General features: G+C 40.2%; 1 protein-coding gene across 7 annotated transcripts in view; it reads right to left on the bottom strand.

Annotated features, from left to right (window-relative positions):
- TACC2 (transforming acidic coiled-coil containing protein 2) overlaps nt 1-19927 on the bottom strand; it is a 115496-nt gene that overhangs the window by 21822 nt on the left and 73747 nt on the right. For 2 of the 7 annotated variants that reach the window (XM_071812214.1, XM_071812219.1), the window contains 9 exons: nt 15536-16856; nt 12197-12232; nt 10692-10752; nt 9470-9677; nt 5792-5853; nt 4858-4973; nt 3912-4083; nt 2423-2563; nt 1488-1568 (listed from right to left, as the gene is read on the bottom strand). In XM_071812214.1, the coding sequence (XP_071668315.1) occupies nt 1488-1568; nt 2423-2563; nt 3912-4083; nt 4858-4973; nt 5792-5853; nt 9470-9677; nt 10692-10752; nt 12197-12232; nt 15536-16856 (2198 nt within the window). The remainder of the gene's footprint in view (nt 1-1487; nt 1569-2422; nt 2564-3911; nt 4084-4857; nt 4974-5791; nt 5854-9469; nt 9678-10691; nt 10753-12196; nt 12233-15535; nt 16857-19927) is intronic. The other 5 variants (XM_071812215.1, XM_071812216.1, XM_071812217.1 and 2 more) reach the window with 5 other exon arrangements.

Genomic DNA, 19927 nt, shown 5'->3' with positions numbered 1-19927 from the left:
AGTCACTGGAGAGGGACATGTCAGAAGCACATTCTGCTCATTTGGAATAAAATGTCTCACGGCAACAGCCATCCCATCAACATCCCACTCAGCTCATATCACCTCCCAAGAAAGCCACTAACATTTCTGGTTTGACTTGTTTGTTAAGAGCACCACGCAGGGCATCATCAACCAGCTGTGCAACTGGCTAAATAACTGCTCAGCACATCAGAGCAAGCTCTTCATCCCATTCCAAACACAGTGAGGACCACATGCATCCCTAGAGCAGCGCAAAGCATCGCTCTGAGGAGGCACCAGGCGGTATGACAAGTAGCAATAATAAAAACCAAAAAGGTTTAGATCTTCCTGAATAAACACACATTGTGCGTTGGGAGGCCTTTCTTCACTGGGAGCTCTACAGTCCTTCCAAACCTGTTGTAGTCACTTTCTTCAGATGCCTAAGGCAGGGTTGATTGAATTTCTCACTTCTAAACCCTGAGGGTCAAGGTGTCTGATTTCAAGCTGAAAATACCAACAAAAGGCAAAATGTCCCTACAGTCAAAATCTGTAGCATTTTTACAAGAAGTAGATTTAGTACTCTTTTGCCATCAAACATTTTAGCTGCTTAGCCTGGAGAAAAGGAGGCTGAGGAGAGACCTTCTTGCTCTCTGCAACTGCCTGAAAGGAGGTTGGGGCATGGAGGGGGTTGGTCTCTTCTCCCAAGTAAAAGAAACTCTCTATGTTAAATGTCTTCTTGATTGCACTGACGACTGAATTGTCAGTCTTCAAGTGCACAAGTCTTATGAGGAGCAGTTGAGGGTCTGGGGGGTTCAGCCTGGAGAACAGGAGCTGAGGGGAGACCTTCTGATCTCTGAACTGCCTGAAAGGAGCTTGGAGCATGGAGGGGGTTGGTCTCTTCTTCCAAGGAACAAGTGATAGGACAAGAGCAAATAGCCTCAAGTTGCACCAAGGGAGGTTTAGATTGGATATTAGGAACAAATTCTTCCCAGAAGGGGTTGTCAGGCATTGGAAGAGGGTGCCCAGGGCAGTGGTGGAGTCACCATCCCTGGAGGGGTTTAAAAGGCATTTAGACGAGGTTCTTAGGGACATGGGTTAGTGCTAGAGTTAGGTTAGGTTATGGTTGGACTTGATGATCCTGAGGGTCTCTTCCAACTGAAATGACTCTATGATTTTAGGACAAATCCTGCTGCAGGCAGAAGACAAATGGCCACGTGGTTGCAGAACGTGTCTCCTGCAAAAGGTACGTGCCTACTTCTCGCCTTCGAATTTGCCTTTTGTTAAGGTGGACGTAGCGGAGCTCTGCGAGCGGCGCAAGTGGCAGCAGTTCTGTGGGCAGGACGGCTCTCCGCATGCTGCTGGGTGTCACACGGGGTGCGCCCGGCTTGGCACCGCACTCTGAGAGCCTGAGTTACCTTGTTAGACACAAAGCAGCACTCGGTTTCTTAGTCTGTGCACTCACACACCCGTGGCAGGCACTGAACGGGTACCTCGGAGCGGAAAGAAGACAGGGCAATCTGCCTGGCTAACTTCAGCGCTTCTATCCTCATTGCAGCAAACTCTAACTCCTCCTGGCAAGTGTTTGGTTGTGAGCAATCCACAGGAAAAAATATGTATTAAGAACAGAGCAAAAAATAATTAATGCATTAAAAAAATAGAATGTTCTACTTTAATGTATAATTCCTGGGTGATAAACACACCTCATATTCCTTTCATTGATATAAAACTCCAGGTTTTGGTTAGTCTTGAGGCGGCTGTATAGAAAATCAATTTTTATCATGGCATGAGTATGAACAACACTTTGGGTAAAGCAAACATTTTCAAAAGCTAAAGCTGTTTTCCACAGACTCCTGTCCTTCCATTTTTATGTGAATTTATGGCAGCTGTTGCTCCCAATTCAACCTTTGCTGCTTTAAAATTTCATAAACGTTCTAGAAAATACGTTCTGACATGCAGAAGTGCTCTGCAGATCAATTTTTTTACCCTAGAAGAAGCCGTACCAAATTCTGCATTAGATCGATTACCGGAAAAACAAAGCCTAGTTTCAGTTCAGCAGAATTAGAGCCTAAATCTCTGAAAATGAATCTATACATACAGACCTACTAAGGCCAAGTGTCAACAACTCTTCATACGCCAAGTCCTGCGTTTAAGCTTAAAAGCTTTGCCTTATAAAGACTTCTGGAAAATATATACATCAGTGGTATAGGACAGCTGAAAGTGTTGATGAAATTTCAGTTTAAATTATGCATTATATGAATTAAATGAAAATATCTTTGTTCCTTAAGTCCTTGAAAGGCCAAAGTTACTGTTGAAAGAATCTAATCATTGTTTTGCTTTTTTCCCACCTTCCCCCCAAGCCACCCCCAGCCCTTTCTGCCTGTGTATTGACAAACTTAAAAGTGACATTTGGATTTCTGCTACATACCTGAAGTTTCTGAGCAAATACTGGTGGGTTCTTTTCTGCTAAGTCAGGATCTAGATATTCAGGCTGATCACATATTGAGGTTTTCTTAGATATCCTATTGAGAAGAGCATCAGCAGAGACAAAGGAGTCTTCAGGAGATGTCTGAAGGGCAAGGAGGATGCAGAATAATTAACACTTTGCCCAATAGTTGACACCAAAAGCAACATACGCATCTGCAAATCTTTGATTCCTACTAATTTCATGTCCCTCTGAAGATAACTTTTGAATACATGGTTCATAGGTGTAACAGACAAACATCAAGAACAATCCTTCCCAATTTAAAAGCTGAGTAAATTTTCTAAGACTAACATGAAGTAAGTAACTTTAGGACTCATAAAGCAACAGGTCTCAAACCAGGGACCACAGCCCACTCTCAATACTTCAACAATAGTTTTCAAACAATCACCATAGGTTTTGTTCATAGAATAGCTTATGTTCAGTTCAGACATCTCTAAGGCAGTCTAAAAGCTTTGAAAACCATCAACACTGAGGGGAACCTCAGCAAGGCTCTTTTTCCAGCCTCTACAAAGTCTTTTGCTGCTTACTGGGGATAAACTAAGTTATGTTCACAATTACAACATGATCAGGAAAAATCCACAGTCTGAGAGTGGACAGAATTAGAATGACAAAAACAAGACCTCTGGCATTTGAGTACCCAGGACTCCCTGCATTAAGAAAAATATCCAAGCTCGTAAAAAAGTATTTTGTGAGATGGTATCAACAGCATCATTAATATAAATCAAGCATAGTTTTTAAGTGAGCCACTTCATATTTTGATTGCTCCGTAAATATGTTGTCATATAGCTTAGCATGGCTAGTGCTGTAGGCAATTAAGAAACAGGTTTGCCTGGAAAAGTGGAGGCTTTGCGGGAACCTTGAAGAATTTGGGAACCAGTGCTCTGGATTCTGTATGCTGTGCAGGCTGGAAGCAAGGAAGAGCTCGGCACTAGTTCAAATTCAACCCAGAGAAGCCACTGAAAATGGTTTCACTGAAAGTTGGAATGAGTCCTAATGATCAAAGAAGTGAATTTTACCTTATCAGATCAATGATACAGTTAACAGTTTATAGAAAATGTGAAAGAGCAGCTGTTCTTTCCCACCAGTACATGCAATACAATAAATCAGGTCTATGTTTATATAAAACCTTTTCATTTGATATAAGAAATATTTCTTCAAATATTGGGTCAAAGCACAGTCCAAAAAGGCCTGTGTGAGAATAAAAGCACTTCAAAGTGCCATCTTGGAATAAATGATCACAAGAACTTGTCAGAAAATTCTTCTGAATTCCATCAGTTCCATCAACCTACCTCCCTCATTTGGGTCCTTTAAGATCTTTAAATATCAGGTTAAGTTTCACTCTACTTGTGAGATACACCTTTGGTACCTCTTAAATGACAAGAGTACTTTCTGCATGAAAACTATTCCTAAACTCTTATAACAAATAACTTACTATCTCAATAGCCTCTGGAGTTGTTCCTAGGGTCATGGGTTCTAGGTCTTTCTGCTTTGACTTGTCGGGTGACTGTAAATGTGCCTCCTGGCTGGCAGTGAGGACTCGGGAAGCTGGATGTTGTATTTTCATTCCAGAGGATTGTTGGGCTTCAGGGTCTTCAAAACTTGACCTGGAGAAAGATTGTGAACGTGCTGTCAGGGTAGAGCACAAAGCCCTTACAATTCTGCTTCTGCTAAACAACTAAGCAAGTCCTCTTCATTATTTTCATGTGTATATATTTTTATATCCACGCATTGTTTCAACTCAGCTTTATATCATTATATCTCATAACACTTGGCAATATCCTTTCAAAGCAATGCACCGGAGTAATCTAAATAAAGCCAATTCCATCAGAAATGTTATGCACATTCCTTAAATATTTCTCACTTGCCTTTTACTCCTTTCTCATTGTGACCTGCATCTCTCCCAACAAACAACTTTTACTAACAAGAACAGATGTCCTTAACAAGCAAAATTTGTGGAAGTAAATACAACCCCCACATCCTGTTCTTATGAACTAGACTCTTTGTTCGGAACAGATATCTAGGAAAGGCCAAGTGAAAAGTTGCAGTTAGGAGATTTCTAGATTGACATGAAAATGACTTTAGTATATGAAAAAAAGTGCAAGTAGGAAACCACAGCCTAGTGAAACAGTCGCCACTGTGACTATTTAGAAAGAGTACAAAGGAGAAATACATGTCCTTATTCCTTCCCATTACTAAATTTCTGTATCTTTGCCCTCTATTCTCTACATCATATGTGTACACAGATGGGAATCTATTTTTAAACAAACAACTCGGCAACACAGAAGCAGAGGGAGGAAGAATTGCCAGTGTACGTGCTATGATGTTAACCCTTTTCCATATACCCATTTCCATGGCCGGATTTGCTTGCAGTGACGTACCCTGAGCACGGCGTGGTGGAGTCGGACAGTCTGATGGGAGGTGATTTGACCGGGCTCTCTTGCTGTGCATCAAACACTAGGTACAAAGACTGTTTCTTTGGGGTGTTATCATCCTGCTGGCGACAGGAAAAGAAAGACTCATTAAGCAAATTAGCCGTTCTCCATTAAAGCTAATTCAGGTCACCGAAGCCTTAAGCGACCAAACGACTTGACAGACAACGAATAATACATGGCTGTAGTCTACATTGATACTAGGATGATCCCTTTAAGGAATAAACCTTTAAAGAACAAAACCTAAACAGTTCAGTCTTTGTAATGGTTCTTCCTCTCCCATTTCGGGGTTAATCAGATTTCTGGTCCTGTCAGGCAGGAGACATCTCTTGACTGAATGTGTTACTAAAATATTCATTGAAACCAATGTTATTTTCATCAGTTTAACATACATGCTGATTTTTCTAACTTCTGCTGTGGACAGGCCCCCATTGAATCTAGTCAAGCTATCTAATTCACGGATTAAATAGAAGAAAGGCAGAATAGCTGATAACACACAGTGCTGCATTCCATATTTCACATTCATTCTATATTCTCCCTGTTTCCCTCCATCTTCTTAAAACTTTTACTCTTAGTTTGTTAAAACAGTTCAGTAGCTTGTGTAGACATCACTGGAAATACTGATTTGCTTTTAATCTCCAGAAAGAACTACTATGACGCGAGCTTAAAAATCAAATAATAAGATGGAACGAGCTCTACAGGATACAGGACAATAAAGCACATGCAATTTACCCCAGTTACGCCAACTTAAAGGAACTGGTTTTGCAAATCTGCTGCAGGCACATGATAATTAATTTAAGGGGTAGGGAGGCTGATGGCATTATCAGGATAGTCTATTATGACAGGGGAATGCAAATTAATGGAAATGGAAGTGAGAACTTACAGGCACAGAGGAGCCTATTTTCTCCATATATTCTATTTCATATGAGTTGCCATATTCCAGTTCTGCAACAGAGACAAAAAAAGAGCCGTTACATACATGCTGTGAAATTATTCTTGCAGAAGTAAATGAAATCTCTTCTCTTTTACGAGGGTCACTCCTGCTCTGCTCAATACTCTTCTACGAGGTATTAAAAGCAGAAGGCGCATTGATTTTCATCAACTTTCAACGATGAACCTGTGACACATTTCAGGCAAATTCATTTGACTGAAAAATTTCAGCTTTATCAATTTGCTGAAGATTCTGCCCCAGGGGCCAAAATATTAAGAAAGTTTCAGAGTGCTTCCAGAGCACCAATAACCTTCCTCTATCATGTTATCACAGAAAACACTTTCCAATAATTGCTAATGCTAATACCAGTTTTCTTTAATGTACACAAAAAGATTTTATAAACTGTGGAGGAATGAAGTAACTTTGTGTTTATCACACAATCCTTCATTCAAAAAGACTATTGTGGTATCAATTAAGATAAAAAGATACATAAAATACCTGTGTACTCATTGGACAAGGGGTGAGACAACAGCCTGGCTTACTGGGCTGCTTTCACATTTTAGGTTCAGAGGAAAAGCCTAAGGCAGGAAGATTTACAAAGAACCTCAAATCTGAACTCTAATGAAAATGCAAATCTTTCCTGCTTCTCTACTTCTAATCTCCTAATTACACTGGAAGAAACAGCCAGTATTTCTTTCCAATCTGTGGTCACCCAGTAGTGATCTGATATAGACACAGACAGAGAGCACACCTTCCTGCTCCCAAATAAAAGCAAAGACTTTGTTCAGTGACACTTTAATTTAAAAATTAAAAACATCATTAATTTGTCCTAATGCTGTGTTGTATTCTGTTTTCTTGAGTTAATTCAATAAATCACTTGTATAATTTCATTTCCATTACAGATAAATTCTAATGAATGGCACACTAGCATTTATATTATGATAAAAGTATGTGCTAAAATTCAGGAAGACAGAAACCATCACTAAAATGTTTGTTCTTTAAAAAACCCCAAACCCTAAAGATAATCTCTTATCTGTTTTGTTTAAAAAAAAGTTTCAAAGGTTGCAATGTAAGTTCACAATGCTCAAATATTTTTTTTGTAATAAAAAGCATCAGAGAGTACAAGCACTAATTGTACAAGTCTATGTATTCTGTTGAACCACCACTGGAGAGGAACAGTCACAAACTCTCAGTACCTGGCACGGGGGAGATATTATTAGTAAAATGTCTAAGTGGAGATAATGCTATAATAGCAGGCTTGTCATGTTTAAATTCTTAGCACCATGTATTTTTAATAGTAGATAGGGAGCCAGGTGAGATGGAAAACCTCCTGGTACCAGATAGAAGCTTCTTCCTAGTGAAAGCAAAACCAAAACCGAAACGATGAACTCAAACCACCTATGAGGTTGCAGGAGAAAGCATGAAATATCAGATCACAGCATCACTTCAGTAACTGCCTTTCTGTATTTCATTTATCTACACGCAGACCAGTGAGGTGCATGGTCAATGTTTTTGGGGCAGCTTTATGATCCCAGAGACATCCTCGAGCTCCCCGGTAGGATCATCCCTCTTGGTGGTAGCAGCTTTACAACCGCAATCCAACACGAATTTACTGATGTCAAAAAGGCAGAACACAGATGGAAACACTTCAACTAGGAAAAAGAAAGGGATAAGATGGCTCACTAAACGCAGTTTGTTTCATCTCATTGCTCTTGGAAGTTTCCAGCGTAATTAGATACGATCTCCTCTCCTGGGTATCTCCTCCGAGACATCATCTCCAAAATCTTAGGCTCAGGTTATCTCTATACATTCAAAATTAGAAATGCCCAGGATATCCCCTGAAGTAAGATAACTATCTTTTATAAATATATATGATAGACTTACTAAGCGATGTCCTCCAACTCCTCCCTCAAATAGCTGCAAGATTACATCAGAATTTTCTGCTAATAATTACTGCTTATTCTGGTCTGTGCAGCATGAAAAGGGCAGCGGTTATAAGCAGCGAATGCAACAGATGAGAGCTGGATGCACTGGCTGACTCAGTAGTCGGGCTGTACCTGCACGAAAGCCGCGTTAGGTTACAGGATAACCCTCGTACTGGTATGTGGGAGGGGTAAAAAGATTCACACTGAGAAACAGCCCTGGAATTACTCAAAAATTTCTCAATGCTGCAGGAGCAAGACTGTCAAGGGAAAAAAAAAAAGTATTTTTAAGAGATCTGAAAAGCGGAAGAATTGTTGATTATAATTAGCATGTAATCTGAAACTCTGACTATACTATGCAGCATACATGAGACCAGACAATTAGCATTTAATTAGGAGCTTTGCTCACTTTCTTCTATCCACTTTGATAGCTAAAATGATTGCCTTAGAGTATCTCTCACTATCCTTTTGTTCCATTTCCTTCCATATCATTTTCATTTTCCCAGATTTGGGGGGCTTATTTTCTAAAAAATATTTCTTTAAATTATTTTTTTTTAATACAAATGAAGTAGAGCCTGTTTTAAAATTTATAACTTGACATCAAAGCCAAATGAATTTATCCAGACTGAAATACTTATCTGTAAAGAAGACTCAAAAGATTTCCAAAAGGCCCAGGCCATGCAAACATATAAGCATGTGCGTATGAACATATGTGGTCCTGTTAAAAGCACTGGGATTATTCATGCCTTTAATGCAGAACACATTTGACCTAAAAGCTTAGCAGTTCTTCATTAGGCAAAAACTCCTCAGTCCTGGTCTAAAACAGCAGAAAGCGGCTCTAATGGTAGATTGGGACACGGGTTGAAGGTTAAAGAAGGAAAGGAAATTCTGACCAAGAAGAAAACGCTTAAGCCAAGTTAAACTTGTGCATTCTTCCCATCCACAAAGCTGAAAATCTGCCCTTGGAGCAGATGTTGTAGAGCAGAATTCCCTCTGGTAACCCCAAGGACGGCCACACACACGCACTTTCTAAATTTCCTCTTCCACAATTCACAGACCTGGAACGACGGTTCTCTTAACAGAAACTTCCAGCTTTAGCTCGGAACTGCTTACAGGAAGGTACGACAGGAAAAATCTTAATAAGCTTATCTAGAAGGAAATGTTATCTGGCATGTGAATGGTAAGTAGCTAACAGATGGAATATCCTGGACGTTTTTTTGCATAAAGATACCTGGATCCTAGGAACCTGGAGGAGAGATGGCATGTTAAGGGTCTTATTGCATTACACAAACATTATTCTTTGAGCAGAACTGGTACAGTCTCCCATTCAGGTTAGAGGAAAAGATTTGGGTAAAATCAGTATTATAGTGACTCTGGATCCAAGAGCACTAACCCAGAACGGTAACAGACCCCAGTCTCCTGTGAAAGCACGGAGAGAACAGAGCACATATACAATTAACCATCCAAAGGAAGCAAAAGCCCTTTTCATTTTCCTTTAAACTTCTTCTCTACTCTTGACAACTCAAGGTAGGACTATAGGGGTCATACATTCAGCCAAGTTCCTCAGACTGGTCCAAAGAGCATCATTTTTTAGGGTTCCCAAATAATACAGTTCCCATTCAACAAAGTACATCCTTGAGTGAAGCAAAACCCCTCTCTCAATAAATATAACATTAGTTGGATGCAGACAGTCCTTTGTAGAGCATACCCTCTGTGGGAGAGCTGAATTTAGTCTCATTAACGAACGTAGACAGATCAGACGGTTGTGGGTAATCCTGCTTATCCGTGTTCAGGTCCACGGTCATGCAGGTCCATTTTTGACCGGTCACTGTAGACGCCAGTTTCTCCTCATCTGTCGCATGAACCACTGTGGATATGACGGGAGGTGTTTCTGGAGTAGGCAGCGGAGTGGGATCCTGCAGAAAACAAGCGCTAATTAATTCTGTTATCTTTCATTAACACGTTGAATAGTCAACTCCCTAAATTCCTCTGCAGGATGGCTGTCGTCTTTTTAATTCCATCCTAAAGAGGAAAAATATTTAAATACTTCATTTAGAACTCCACTAGCAGCAAGTTTTCCCAGTATAACCAATCCCTTTGATGATAAACACTCGTATTGCAAAGCTGACTTGATAACAGGGAAGAAAGAAAACCCAGAGCCATTTAAATCTGTTAAGCACTTGACATAAGTGGCACAACCAAAGCTTTTGACTGCCAAAACTGACTTTTTAGGCTTCTCTCATGGGAGCAAGTTTTCATGGGTCTGCAAGGGCATGAACCCTTTTCTTCAGTTCTGGGCTGTCACGCAGCACAAATAAAAGGGGAGGATGGATAAGAGGAAGATGAAGAGCAGCATAGAAGCAGCTGAGCCACATCAAAACACTCAGGCCTTTGTAGGCAGAGCAGCTTCTGTTAAATTCTCTTCCAAGAAAACCACCTGCCGGCAGTTTACAACAAGGAATAAAACCATCTAAGCACACGTTCCTGGTAGGTCAGCCCACTTGTTTTATTTCTATTTCCCTTCCAACCCACCAGTTTGATGTATTTAGTTTCTCACTTTCTAATCTAAAAATTCCAGGATGGATAGTTAAGTCTAGTTTTCCACACAACTGATTTAAGATATTTATGCACGTTGTCGCTCCATTTTAACATAGAACTTTCCAAAGTATATGCATAAATAGTCTAACTGGAATTCCCAGAGCAAATACTAGATCTAATTATACATTGTATACATGCTTCTAGAGGCCAAAAGTTCAATACCTTATGATCGTAGCCCAATGTGCTATACCTGAACAGCAATATGCTTATATTCTTTACAAAATCCTCTTCTTTTATTAAATGTACAATTCTACCATTAAAGAAATAAAATTTCCTTCTTTCATCCCTACACGAACACAAATTCCGTGCATCAAAAGAAGGCGCTACTTTACCTGCGAAGGAGGATCAGACAGTGGGGATCTTTTTGGCGATTTTTTCACCCTAAATGTATCACTGAAAAAAAAGTTAAAGCAGTTAATATGGTAATACGGGTAGAACTGGGTCATCTCACACTTAGCAAGAAGGCAGCCACAGACAATGCAACCTCTGTAAACCCTTCTGCTTTCAAATCCCATCCATTAGGCAGCAGCACCACAGAAAAACATGCCATAGGTTCATATTCTTGTCATGCACTTGGAACAGGCCTCAGTTCCCAAAAAAGCTGAGAAAAGCAGGATTGCCATATTTTTCATGCCAGCTGCTGACACGTTTACAGAGCAATTGCAATTCAGATCCCTGTTCCAGCACAGAGTGGCCTTAAGCAAATTGCTTAGCTTCTGTCTGCTTCCGTTTCCCATCTGAAAATTAGATCTAAACCACATCTTTAAATGAGAATTAAAACTGGGATGAACTCAGGCAGTAAGGTGCAATGACCCCATAAATCATTAAGAATAAAACTGGTGCGCTTTGGATAAACTACAGAAACCCAGCTGAGGCAGACGCTGCTCTCAAGATGCCAGAACAAAGCTTTATCATCACAAATGTGCAGAACAGACCCCCCTCCCTCTTCAAAACACCAGAAAATATGGCAATTCTGCTTCCAGATCCCCCGAGAGCTCACAGGGCAGACTGGACACTGTAGCCCTTCAAAATCCCACAGGTTTCAATCAGGCAAAAGGAATGAAGAATATGGATGATGTCTTGGTGTATAATGGTGAATGTTGTCGTTGTGTTTATTCACAATTGGTTAAAAATATTTTCTAACAGGGAAATAAACCAATTATCTACTTGTTCTCTTGATGCTGCTGAAGCTATTCAAAGATGTTTTTGTTACTAACTAGAAAAGGGGGAAAACTACACCAACAAACTCACTGATAAAGATTTAATGTTTGCACTGAGATGCAGTGGCAAAAATTACTGCCCACCAGCTGATCCCAGCTCAACGATGGGAAGATCAATACTAGAAATTACAATGGGTTTCGATTGTTAAAGGGTAAATCAATATCACATCTAGAAGGGAAAATAAATTGGACAGCTGAATATTGGAGTGTTCAATGCTACTAATTATCTAGTTATGATGCTAGAAGTAATTAGGATAACTTGCGCTGTTAAGAAGGAGAAACACTTTATGAAGTATTTACAAACGACTGATTGTGCAATGTTGTTGTACCACAGTAGAAATAAAACTTTCCTATTTTAGCTCAAGGATACAAAATCTATACAGTTTTGAAAAAAGGGTCATCTGTGATAGGCAAACAGATAACGAGGCAATAAATTCCTCAAATTCATTCACAGCCAGGCATCTTAAAATAGCTTTCAAATGTGCCAGTGACGTGACATAGTTAACATAAAAGATTCATGCTGAATAATAACTGTTCATGCTGCAAAATAAATAAGTAAAATCAAAAAGGCCATAAATCAAAGAGGAAACTTGAATTGTTAGCTTAGAACTACTTACAACAGAGAACATACAGACATCACATCTTCTACCATCCTAAGACAAATAAGACAAAGAAAAGAGAGACAGACAGAAGGAACTGACAAAAAAGATAAACCTACAAATACTTGGCTAATGTTAATGTGTTAAGGCAATCTGATCATGCACATTTTCTACCTGTATAATCTTAACCTCTACTTTTTGTTGTGAAATACACAGAGAGAAAAAAAATATTCATCAAGTCCTTGAATGTTTTCAAATTTAATGTTCTATTTTTGACACACTTTCATCTTACAAAACATACTTTTCAAAGCTGAGGCCTCTGAGTTAAGTTTCTACCAACATTCTAACTGTTCTTGCCTCGCCTGACTGCAGCCACCTGCTTTCTTCTCAAAACACAGTATTTGTTGTTATATGGGATGTAAAACTGTTCTTGAATGGCAGCTAAGCTTAGGGAAAGAGCAGAGTTGGGCCAGGTGTTTTCATATCTGCTGATTTGTTACGACAATACGGAAAAAGTTACCTGACCATTTCAATTTATCTACCTATATCAAGAAAGAAAATGACATTTCTTTAAATTTCGTCTGTTTTTGAAGCCTAACTTTGTGTTCTGACAGAACAAATTGCCCTGAAAACCAAAGCACACCTTGCCAAGCGATCAAGGCTACAAAAAGTTTTCATCTACTTATAACCTTGGCAGCTTTTGCTCGGCTCTTCTCATGAGCAATGCTCTTGAAAGCTGGCACCTTCTGTTTCCAAACATAGCCTCCAGTCATCCAGCCACGTCGAGAGCAATGTCTATACAAGAAACCTATTTTTACCTATCACCATAAGCAGGAACTCAGGTAGCATCATCTTTTGTTCACTATCACCTGAGCAAGAGGATCTATCTCAAAACAGCTCAACACTTAGGTATAGACCCAGAGATTAATGTCATAGAATCATAGAGTATTTTGGGTTGGAAGGGACCTTCAAAGCTCACCCAGTCCCAGTGCCACCCCTGCCATGAGCAGGGACATCTTCATCAGCTCAGGTTGCCCAGCCTGGTCTGGGATGTCTCCAGGGATGGGGCATCCACCATCTCTCTGGGCAACTTGGGCCACTGTTTTACCACTCTCAATAAATAATTTCCTCCTTAAATCTAGTCTAAATCTACCCTCTTTTAGTTTAAAACCATCACCCCTTGTCCTATCACTACAGGTCATGCTAAAAAGTCTGTCCCCATCTTTCTTCTAAGCCACCTTTAAGGCTGCAAAAAGGTCTCCCTGGAGCCTTCTCTTCTCCATGTCGAACAATTCCAACTCTCAAATCCGCATCAAGCCAACATCTCTTCTAAAAATCTCATCTTTTCACATGAAAGTCAACACTTAGACTGCTGCAGGTTTCATTCCAGAATAAAAAAAATATTATTTTTATTGCTTTAACACGGGTAAGACCTAGCACATAGTACAAATTCAAAGCAGTACAGGTTTAGCAAGAGGTTAAACTCATGCCTAGCTTCTTCACCTCCCATAGATCTAATTTAGGAATTGCTACCCTTCTGTATAAGGAACACATTTTCAAACTGCCCCTTGCAGCCAAAGCACTTTGCACCAGCTTCCCTCTCCCATTTCACCAAGACAGCAGCACCACGCAGGGTCCTGCCCCCATCTCCCTGCCCAGCCATGGGTTCTCCTGCACTGGAGTGATGCTGAGGGCCCTTTTGGTGGGGAGACCAGAGAAAGGCAGAAAAAAACAGAGCCACTGCTTCCCCTGGCACCCTCCAACAAGCCTTAGGCTCATTTTAAAAGTATTATGGCTCCAGGCTGTGTTGTGTATTAATATGTAGATTCTCTTCTTAGGTAGAAACCACTTGCAAAAGTAGGTTATGGGGGTGCAGTGGGCAGACACCTAACACAACATGGTGAAATCCTTCCCTGGCAAGGGTTGGGAATTCCTTTGAACCCCCTGACCGAATAACCTGGAACCCTGTTCTAGTGGTGTCACTTCTTCCACCATGATAAAGACCAGCGGTGAACTTTATGACTGTAGGACAGAGCCTTCCCACCATGGATTGTCCCAAGGACGGCTGTGGTTTAGTGAACTCTTTGTAAACTCCTGTCACCCCTAAATTAACGACTTTGGAATTGATTCTAATATTCAAAGCAGGTGGGTAGACCCAAGAGGTTTATCCTGGAGGTCTGGCAACTCCACTGCAGCTGCTGGAAGGCACTGGGAGACTCTGGCTGGCTGCAAGTGTCAGACTTAGGAATCTGAGGATATTGAAATTCCCTTCTCTCCCTCTGCACTTCCCCACCAACATTCAAATTGTTCCTCTCTCGCAGTCAGATTTTCAAGCCTTCTTGGTTTGGACAAAACCAGTTCGGACCGTAGGCTTGGAAAATCTGTCACCTTAGCGTACATCTTAACTCCCACCTTAATTTCCCCAAAACCTCAGGCATAACTCAAAAAGAAGCAACATCAGAACAGCTCAAACTCAACTATAATTTTCATAAGCCATTAATGCCCATAAAAAGAAAAAATGGCACAAGCTTCCTCAAATCTGGCAAAGGACATGAATTAGAGGTCTGGAGGTCATTAGGTTGCTCAGAAAAAACTGAGCATTTTCCACCTTGCTCCATAAAGGAGGTAATTTTTTGTACTGCTTTACGTTAACCTTATTATCTTCGAATTGTCAGGCTTTTGTAATTTTAAGTCACATTTTTGTTAGTTAGCTGAAACATTTAAATCAAAAAGGGACATGCAGAGAGATACTTTCTTATAGATACACATAAGATACCAATTTCAGATAAATCGGATGTAAACTTAATTATTACCAGCTCAAAATAACCATGTCTGAATGGGTAAGATAATGTGCACAGCAGCAAATTCACCATGGAATCAATACAACTAGCCACTGAACTAATCAACCAAATATCCAATACAACAAGTTAGAGTACCCTGCAATTTGTCAGCTGTGTCTAAAAGCTGGATATTTCCCCAAGATGTAGCAGTTTAGGAGACTCTAACCCTTCTGCAGAGCTGTAAGCTCTTTCAGAGAAAGGAAATTTTTCACATTTTTTTAGTCTTGTATTTAAAAATATATACTTCAATACCGTACTCTTCTGTTTCTGGTTATTTTCTTTTAAATACTGTAAGTCCCTGGATAAAACCATCTTCCTGCTGCGTGCAATAGGAGATTTATCACTGCCTTGCTATTTCATGTCCAACTCTTAAAACTGATGCTTCACAAAATAGTCTTTACTGATGTGAATTCAACATACTTTTCCTTTGCTATTAAATTACAAATGGGGTGTAACTGTGCTAAGGGGTAGGACCGTGCTGCTTGTAATCTAGAAACATCTGTGCCCTTTAACTTACGTCTTTAGTGGCGTCTTCTTCTTTTTTGCAGGTTTATTCAAGTTGTCTCCTTCCGTTCCATTTGTTTCATTGGCACTGGCTGGTATCTCAAAGGAAGCTGGAGATTTAGAGGGCGAGCTGGCTATCTTAGAAGAAGACTTGAAAGGGTCAATAGAGTCCTCACACATGTCTGGCTCAAAACTGTACGTTTGTTGAGGCAGTTTGGGCGATTCCTGCATTTTTGTACTAGATGAGAAGGGGTTAAAATTGGGATCATCCCACTTATCAATATCAAAAGTATAAGAACCTTTCGTGATAGGGATTTCGTTTGGATCAGCGGGTGACTTGGTCGGTGTGGTTGGAGCATTGTCAAGCTTCTCCACTGATTTTTTAGTCTTTGGCCTCCGTAGCGGCATTTTGGCACCCGGTTTTTTACCTGCTTTTTTGGGAGGAGGGGTACTCTCCTGCTGGTCTTCACTCACCCCTTTTTCTTCAGAATAATCAAACTCCAGCCTCACGGCAACGCCTTTGACCGGAGGGTCTTCTTGTCCTCCGGTGTCGGGTGGTGTCACCTCCACAGCCTCCGGTGCCGTTGTAAGAGGTAGCGTTTTCTTGTTGGCAGGAGGAGAATTTTGTACTTTGCTGCCTCCAGTGCTAAAAGCACTAATCCCTTCAAAACTGTCTGGATCCAAAGGGTAGGATCCTTCAGGCACGGGCAGGGCCTCCTGTTTCTCAGCAGAGATTTTAGAAGGTTCAGTACATTCAGGCTTTACTGAGTCAGCCTTACCTTCAGGTGCTGTTTTATCCTCACCTGCGGCACAAGCTGCTTGGCCAAGGTCAGATGGTTCTTTAGGTGTTTCCTTCACCGGTGGAGCATCCAGAGATTTTTTTGCTGTCTGCTTCTTTTTTAAGGAAGCTGGTCTGGATTTCTTTGTTCTCTTAAGGGTACTAGAAGCACTACTTGAGCCAGTACCGTACGCATCTGCTGCCGGCGCTAATGTCTCGCTGTTACCGAGATAAGATGCCCCATCAAAATCACTAGCTTGCAAGCTAAGAGATCGAGACAAGGTAGATTTGGAAACTGGGAGTGAATCAGTAGATTTTCTTCGAACATTCGCTTTGGGGTCACGATTCTTCGACTCTGGAGTACTTGGTCCTAAGGCATGGAGAGAATCAACCAACTCAATGTTATCAAAGTCCAAGTTGTAAGTTCCACTGCTGGCTATTGGCTTGTCCTCATCGAAGACGGTGGAAAAAGAATGGGAAGGGGGGCGGAAAGGGCTTTCTTCAACTGATTCACTATGTGACACATCAGTTACGGGTACAGTTTCTGAACATGATCCTGTGGGAAGAAAGAGAAAACTCAGTGAATTTTAAACACATTTTTAAGACTGGAGCTTAATATATTTTAGTATAATCTAATATTACTACTAGCGAAAAAGAAATAAAGGATTAAAATCATACCAATGGACTAAGCAATGATTAAAGGACATACAAACCAAAGTGACTTTTCCAATATAGGTACTAGATTAGGGGAAAAAACAGTTCTGTTCTCCCCAGAATAAGATTCAAGGCAAGTTTCATGAAAACATAAAATATGCGTTTGCAATAGCCTCTAGAGCATCTCTTCTAAACCAATTATCACTTGGTTAAAGACATGGATATTACTATAACACGCAAAATACGCCAAGCATGAGAAAATCTGAACATCAAGCACTTAATTACTCACATTTTCTACTGTTATAAAATGAGTTCACAGAATTGTGTCAGAGTTCTTATGCAGTATATTCCCTGTAAATTGACTGGTTCTTCAGCAATTACATGTTGATATTAAGTTTTGTTTCCCATGTGCTATTTTTACCGATTTCCCAGAGGAATGTGGCTTCCTCTCCACAACCCATCGATGCTGCTCCTCTCTCTGCCCCAAGCAGTCAATAAGCTCCACTTTGACCTCATAATTCCAAGTTTATAATGAGACGTGAATCACTGCAAATTTCATATGAAATAAATTATGGTAAAGGTAAGAAAATTAGTCAATTAGAGAACTGTACAAATATTTGCAGTTGAAAATCTTCCTTGAAAAAGACCACTAGAAGCTCCTTGCAAATTACGTAAAAGAGAGATCTCAAAGTGCCTTTCTAACTCATAGATGAAAATTTTATAGAGACAATTATTTGCTAAAATGGTTAAACCCAGCAGCTTTTCAATTCAATTAAAGATTTGCTTATTGAATGGAATCCTAAAATGATTTCTAGAAGTCTCTTGACTTGGGAGATAACAGCTATATTGGATGAAGTAAAAAAATACACAGTGCATATTGAAAAGAGAGAAAATACGTAGGTAGGAAAGGATTAAGGTGATGGTTCTTTTTTTGCCTTCCAGCTCATGAAAGTTCATTACTAAAATGTTTTACGAAAATATGATATTGTTCCTGCTGTTGTTGTACTGTTTCCTATTTGAATGTGACACAGTCACATCCGCCTCTGTGTTAGAGATTACAATTATTATTTATGGATGTAGAGGACAGAAAAGATTTAAGGAAATTGGACATATTTTCTAAAGCAGTACCTTAGAGTGGCAGCACGTATTTCCAGAGGTTGTCAAAGGAATGACAGCTACACAGTTTCTCTGTGGAAGTTTACTAAGTTACATCAATTAAAACAATATTTTAACGTGGCTTTTTTCTAAATTAATGCCAACAACACAGCAAACTTCAGGACAGTTTGTTTTTCTCCTTAATCTCCACTGGGTGGGCTTGGTTTCAGCCTGGCTGAGAGGTCATTAATCACGCTTCATTTGCCAATTGAGCGAATACGTTTTTGCTCCCTTTACACATCCATCACTTTCTGACACTGATGTGGCGTCTGTTAAAGGCACTTCAGCATTAGCCTGATCTGTGCATTTTACACTGGAACAGGAGCGGAAGACACCAGGAATATATTACAATAAACACTGGTGTAGCTCTAATATATCAGCAGAGTACAAATGTAGGTCAGGATGAAATAAAAGGGGTTTCTGAACAAGAAGTCATCTGCAATTACGCATTGTTTTCATTCCAATGTCTACCAAAGGCCTCAAAAGGATTGAGGCCCCTTGTTTAAAGTCAGTACAAACTTGCTTTTAAACAAAATAAAATAAAATACACCAGTGCCCTGCAGGATTTGGGCTGTGAATAGCAGGCGTGGTAGAGCTGAGGTTAGGGATGCATCGCAGCAGTAAAGAAGCGAACAAGGATTTCCAGCTACTCAGAGCAGAACAACATTCAAATTCGGTGTGTTTCGCATAGCGCGGAGCTTTAATCTTCTTTAATTGCTGATTTCACAACTTCCTCCCAGTCAAATCCTGAACATAGAGTATGGAGTTCTGCGGAGTGTCGCTTGACTTGCTACTGTGGTATTTTTATTGCTTCTTTACGGAACAATATGTGAAACTGCCTGCGAAAACATGGCTTTTGGTAGAAATGAAATGCTGTTGTGTTTGACTCTTCTGGCATTAGAGCAGAGTTGGCTCAGTATGAGTAACTGCAGAAATGCCAGAGGAGAAGATATGAACAGTACTCACTATCACAAAACAAGGCGGCTTTATTGCTACGAAGCCATATGAAGACGATTCTTTCCTGACATTAACAGCCTGTCCTGAGAGCAGCGCCATTTATCCTCTCACATCACAGAACTAAGTAAATCTTTATTAGCAATTAATTAAAATGCAATTTGATCCCAAAGGAACACACTCCAATACGAGCTATGTAAATTGAGGCAGGACTTGCCTTAGAGCCCAGCACAAAGTTTTAAATAAGGTTTATGATCTTTATTGGTGCTGACAGTCACCCCAGTTCATACTGGTCAGAGCTGCCCACAGGTAGATATTAAGTTTTATAAAGTATTCCAAGAACATGAGTGACAGCAGGGAAACTTATGTTGCCATAAAAAACAGGCAATCCCCAAAGGAAAACGCCCCTTTTCATTCATTAAAAAAAGAAGGTCCAAGTTCTGCTCCTTCCACATGGAAACTTCTCTGATTTCAGTAAAATTTTGCCTGGATCAAGTCTGAAAACCAAAAACAATCCCAAACTCAAAAACAACAACAAAAAACCCCCAAACTTCTTGTATTGAGGTGATGAGACCTCTAAACGAGAGCTCCAGGACACATTTAATACTTGGCATTTTCACCTGTCACCCATTGCAGCAGAAGCAACAGTTGCTAGAAAAATGCCATAAGAGTGTTTGCATCGATAAACAAAACAAATTTCTGTTGTTTGTATCAACAAAAAGGATTCAAAAATGCTTCTATTCAACTGCAGAAATATTTTGGTACATTACAAAATACCAAAATGCCAGTAAAGCTTCAGTGTCCCTCAAGAAGAGTGAGGCAGACACACGCCTCACTTAGCTCAGCCTTCTTCAAATAAAGATC

Source organism: Patagioenas fasciata, chromosome 8 (assembly GCF_037038585.1).
Source record: "Patagioenas fasciata isolate bPatFas1 chromosome 8, bPatFas1.hap1, whole genome shotgun sequence".
In the NCBI taxonomy this organism is placed as follows: domain Eukaryota; kingdom Metazoa; phylum Chordata; class Aves; order Columbiformes; family Columbidae; genus Patagioenas; species Patagioenas fasciata.
This window is presented reverse-complemented; position numbering and strand designations above follow the sequence as displayed.